The sequence below is a fragment of the Pyrus communis genome, chromosome 3 (genome assembly GCF_963583255.1).
Source record: "Pyrus communis chromosome 3, drPyrComm1.1, whole genome shotgun sequence".
In the NCBI taxonomy this organism is placed as follows: domain Eukaryota; kingdom Viridiplantae; phylum Streptophyta; class Magnoliopsida; order Rosales; family Rosaceae; genus Pyrus; species Pyrus communis.
Genome location: NC_084805.1, coordinates 15,803,625 through 15,809,096, shown reverse-complemented (window position 1 = coordinate 15,809,096; position 5,472 = coordinate 15,803,625). Strand labels below are relative to the sequence as shown.

The 5,472-nt window shown below is 34.9% G+C and overlaps 1 protein-coding gene across 1 annotated transcript; it reads right to left on the bottom strand.

The window, feature by feature from the left end:
* Positions 1-2,424: 2,424 nt before the first annotated feature.
* Positions 2,425-4,268, bottom strand: LOC137729727 (expansin-like A2). Its single transcript, XM_068468737.1, has 5 exons — positions 4,045-4,268; positions 3,800-3,909; positions 3,410-3,588; positions 2,942-3,074; positions 2,425-2,843 (listed from the first exon to the last, which is right to left on the bottom strand). The coding sequence occupies exons 1-5, from the start codon at positions 4,157-4,159 to the stop codon at positions 2,598-2,600; spliced, it is 783 nt and encodes a 260-aa protein (XP_068324838.1). The 5' UTR covers positions 4,160-4,268; the 3' UTR covers positions 2,425-2,597.
* Between the last annotated feature and the right edge of the window lie 1,204 nt (positions 4,269-5,472).

Sequence of the window (5,472 nt, the reverse complement as noted above, 5' to 3'; positions counted from 1 at the left end):
TAGCATAAATAAAGTCTAACTTTGGTTTAAATTTATCCATATTTTATACATCAGCTTCCTTTTGGTTAATTCACCTTCAAGTGTCGGCTAGCATGCCTCGATTTCGGTCGGGGTGTGTCATAAATGAAGAAGACAAAGTGCATTGAAATATATTGTATAACAAAAATGAATTTATCTAATTGTTTACAAAAAAACATATTACAATAAATGAAAATGAAAATGAAAATTATAATGAAATAAAATTAATACATTAAAAAGTAGAAAGAAAAAGAGAAATAACCAAAAAAATCAAAATATAATTAATAAATGAGGTTATTAATGTATCTAGGGACTAAAATTAGATTTTGATCTTACTCATGGTTTTAATTTAAAAGTCATCTTTGCCAAGGATTAAAATGAAGTTTTCTTTTAAATATAAGATAACTATAGGTTACAATTGTCCTTCTGGAAACCGGATCCTCTTTGTGAGGATCTCGAGAATTCGTGAATCATATCTGTTAATCGTAAAAAATTATTTTAAATATTTTTATTTAAAATTAAATACAAACAATGCTTGACAAAAATTGATCGCATGATGTACGATGTACGATGAATGGACATGATTTACAGATCTCTAAGATCCTCACCAAAAAGATCTGGAGAGGATATTTCCGTACTTAACCTCAACTTTCAGCTCCCACCCATCCATCCATCACTTAGAAGTCTCATTACAGAGCTTCCATGTCTGTTTCGTTTTCAACTTTGACTGTTTTAGGCATGTCTCGTGCTACTCAAATTCACAAATTGGGGGTTTTTTTGTTTCTTGGGGGTGGGGGTGGTTCTGGTAATTGGAGTTTGGCTAGGTGATATTAAGAAAACGAAGTTGTCTTACACTTAGCAAGATAACAGCAACTATCATCCCATACTAGCTCGAATATTTCTTTGGAAAAGCCATAGCGGGCCACCCTTTCTTTGGTTGGGGCCCCATTATTTTTCTAACTGAAGGGGTTAAACATAGCTCAATCCAGAATTATAGCATTATGAGAAATTTTTTAAATAAACAACGTCAAGCTATATTTGTATACAATTTCCATCCGAATGAGCTAAACATACCCCTTAATAATTCATTAATTTTAAGTTCTTTTTTTTCTTTTCTTTTTTTTTAATTTTTAACTTTATTGGTTAATTGAATTAAACTATCATATTAAAATAAGGTTACCCTCTAAGTCTTGAAGATTGGAAGAGGTTAGAGAGGGGTGTGTATGAAAACAGTGTTTGAGGTGAATAAAATGTAAAAAATTAGAATGAAATGAGGTTAGATAGGGTGTAGAAATGCCATAGCTATTATAGGGAAAAAATAGAAATTTTAAAATTTCTTTTTTAATTCTGTCTGAAAAAAAAAAAAATCCAACGGCTAGATGACAATGCCAACTGTGTTGCATGCTGATGTCAGCACACCGGTGTTTCTCTCCCTGTTGTTGGATCCCTTCAAATCCAACCATTGGATTTGAATTTGTATTAAAGGCTGGCAAATGGGCTCCGAGAAACGGGTTGAGCGGGTGGCTGGAATTGGAGTAGAATTCTCTTTCATCATATTTTCATCTCCTTCCCTCCCTTCCTCTCACACTTCCTTTTTTTGTCTTTTTCTCTATATATATAAAAAATTCAAAACAAGATGTTGACGTAACTTAATCGTAATAGTTTAAATAGGAGATGAGGAAAGGGAAGAGAGATTAGGAGATGAGAGAATCCTACTCTGCTGGAATTAGCCAATCTGATAGCTTTTTAGCCAACATTTGGCCTGGTGGGTTCCACAAACTTTTGGCCCAACAGACCATTGAGGGTTGGTTTTTTTTATCAAAACAGACCATTTTTTAGCATACAGACTTTTAGCCTTTTCCATTGGAGATGAACTTAAGTGATTTTATTTTGAGCTTTTGCCTCAATTTATTATGCATCTATCCTCTTCATACGTTGTTCCCCTTCACTAAGCTAAGCTGCAACCATCAACCTATGCTACCCGACTCATAGGATGGCTCATCAGCAAATCTCTTTCGACTATGCACTCAGGTGTTTGGTGGCTTTTGAACTGCAACTAGTATACAATTTGGTGGAGGCTGTTTGCGCGAGTGGCTTGTCCACCTTCATTTTTCATTCGCCCATTTGGTTTGTTAGCGCTTTTTTTTCTTGGGAGGCGGTTTTGTGATGGTGGTGCGATTAATTTGGTGGAAGCTACAATTTTTCTTTTCCATGTCTAGGGGTTTTTTTGTTTGGAAGCTGTTGTGGGCTGTATTGCTTTTTGGATATATCCATTGTATTTTCTCTTATGGGTTGTACTTTTATTTTGTTGTTTTGGGCTGCCTCTCTCTTTAGGCTTTCCTGCGTAATTTTTTTTTAAAATTTTAAATAACCATAAAAAAAAAAAAAATTGAAATGACCATAAAGTTCGGTGGTAATTGGCAAAACAGCCTAAATAAAATGTTATTGAAGGCAACATGAAATTTACATCTCATAAGTTAATAGTTCTAGTAAAAAAAAAGTAGACAAATAAATCTAACTTTTGGTGTATACTGAACTGTATGTGTATTTAGTGAACTAGTGACAAACATCCTTTAAGCTCATATCCAGCTCCCATCATCACAGTGAGGGCACCCCTCTTGCGCAGTGTCAGTGATCTGAACCTTTGTGTCATATATCATCCCAGGCTTCCAATTAACCGGAAGAACATTCGGTGCCCAAACCGTCTTCCCATCATACCCAGACGTCACCACGAACCGGAACTGTAGCGCCCCCGCCGGAACCCTACTCGTGTCCCAAATTGCCCCGTTGATTCGACTTAGGAAACTCCAATTTGAAGATCCAACCTAAAGAAAGATACACACACAATGTTAACAAGTATGGTTAGATAATATAAATACAATGTGGAATTGCAATGCTGTAATACGTGAAATTTTTGGCTAACCTGAGCAACATCCATGGCTACAATTTCTGTCTGACCACCTTGGTACAAAATTTTTACTGCTAAGTAATGAGGCTTCTGGCTTGATTCTTCCACACGTAAAGATAAATTTTGGTTCTTGTATTCACATGGCACCCTGTTACAAGAGATGGACAAAATTTCAGTAAAATAATAAAATACTTTTAATTTTGGGTACATTTTTTTTACCGTTACTAGCGTAATACTAGAATAAATGTGCCTGGATTTTTTGTCTGGGAGGACCTATTATTTAAATGTTGGTAGACAACACAATTTTATTTTATTTTTTTAATGGGGTCGGTTGATCAAAACCTTTATGAATTTCTGGATAAGCCAATTTGATCTAGTTTTTTATTCTAATTTTGACCTGCCAATTTTGATCAACTAAGGAAGTTTCTTAATTAAGAAAAAAATTAATGAAGTTTCTGATTAAATCTTTTGGGATATGGTTACCTCTTATACTCCACATCCAGAATGCCACGTCTCAAAATGTGTTGGTCCAAACCCTTTTGAGCCATGGCCGCAAAAGCTCTGCTACTCAGAACAAAATCTGTATGGTTACTTTGATTGAGATCAGTCAAAGTTACTATAGTCCCTTGTTTTGTGCAGAGAGTTGTGTTCTTGCATCTCATCTGCCAACAAAATCCAAATCATTAAAATGCAGATAGAAATTGAATCACCTAAACAAGAAATTAACAGACGTAGGTTAGGCGAGTTGGCTAAAACAATGCGCGTTCGACACCTCTTGCACTCTAGTTTCAAATTTTCATTTCGCACGATAGAGTAGTTTAGACTATTACGCCTAATGTAAAATAAGAAAGTTGACTAAAGTTTATTTGGTACCTGAAAGCATGCACCACAACCAGCTCCACCTTTGAAAAGGGAAGGCACACCAGCTGCAAGGTGTCCACCACTAAATCCCATGGCCAAGGAGCCATACCCACAAGCCCCAGCTGCATCAAATCCACAAAACAAAATTAGCCCATTTCTTAATTCACAAAATCATTAACTGGGTTTTAATCAAAATTTGAATTTAAACAAAGGGTAGAGAGATTAGAAGAGAGGTTAATGATTGATCATGATCTTACATGAAAGTGCAGCGGATGTAGAGAAAAAGGATGCCTTGGATTGCTTCACACAGCGATCACAAGCAGTTGCAGAGGAGACTAGGAAGAAGAAGAGGAAGCAAATAAACAAAGACATTTTGGTTTTTGAAATTGCTGATCAGAATTCAGCAAGTTATGAGAAAAGGAAGAGAAAGCCATGGAATTTATAGGGATAGACAAAGATTAGAGAAAACGGGTGAGTGCAGGACAATGGAGGACAGGTCAGCATGTGCTAAACAAAACCATGGACTTTTTTTTTATTTTATAATTTTCTTATTTGGGATTTGATTTGGGATTCTGAGATGCAGTGGGAAAGGCTAGGATAACAAGGAAAGAGACGAGCAATAGCTGAAATGCAGGACACAGGGAAATAGCACCGACTTTTTTGGGTCTTTGTTTGTTGTATGTAAACATGAATATTTATCTGCCCATGCACTTGGTGGAACCCTATAGTTTTGTGGGGGGACAAACTTTTTGAACTTTTAGGAAAATTCTCCTAATTATTTCCATTCTCCATATTCGATCTCATATATTTTTGAAAATGGGAAGAAAAGGATATTATGGTATAAAATACTAATAAACATTAATTCTAAAATAATATTTATATATATTAGTTTCTTGCACCTAGATTTGCATAGAGTTTAGGGATAAATGTGAAGAGAGTATACATGCGACGAGAGAAAAAGTCGTCGATTGTGTGCATGTTGTGGCACACAATATTTTCTCATGTTTGAGGCATTTTGTGTCATTTTTATAAATTTGTTTTTTTGGGTTTTATAACATCTTGGGGTCTATTTTTGGAATTCAAATGACTCAAATGAAACAAGAAGTTGATGTAATTGAGAGAGGAAGCTTGGTATTTTCTTTGTGATCATAGAAATGCTTATGCGCATGCATGGCCCCCAAATAAAGAAATAAAAAGGAAATTTTATCCAAAAGAAAAAAAAAAGGAGAAAAAGGAAATGGAAGAACATAAAGGAAGGAAACGTGTGAGGAGATAAAGGTTTGGTGAATATGATGATTTTGATTCCTTTAGAGTGAGTGGAGAAAGATAAGAACAAATTTAGGCCTAAGCAACTCCCACTTGTCCAGCAAGAAATGAACGTTGCCAAGTCTATCACAGCTCATATATTAACTCATGTATATAATAATATATAGCAAAGGGAATTAAGGGACCTCTTTCTTGTAGATTAATTGATTTGATGGTGATGAAAACTGAGAATAACATGATGCATTAATGAGTGTGATATGTCTTAACAAGTTTTAGAGAAATTATTTCATTGCATTGTAACATGATCACGTAGTTAGGGACGAAGCAATGTATGAATACGAAGGAATTATGATACCAAAGCTTCAAAAACTCCTTTAAAATCTATATAAAATTTACAAAAGTTATGAATAATTATTCAT

What these genes read in the sequence shown, in the direction of transcription:
- LOC137729727 (XM_068468737.1), bottom strand. Translation starts at nt 4,159, where the DNA reads ATGTCTTTGTTTATTTGCTTCCTCTTCTTCTTCCTAGTCTCCTCTGCA. An exon ending in GTTGTGGTGCATGCTTTCAG is followed by an intron (nt 3,589 to 3,799) that starts GTACCAAATAAA and finishes TTTTGTTGGCAG; the next exon opens with ATGAGATGCAAGAACACAAC. An exon ending in TAGCCATGGATGTTGCTCAG is followed by an intron (nt 2,844 to 2,941) that starts GTTAGCCAAAAA and finishes ATCTTTCTTTAG; the next exon opens with GTTGGATCTTCAAATTGGAG.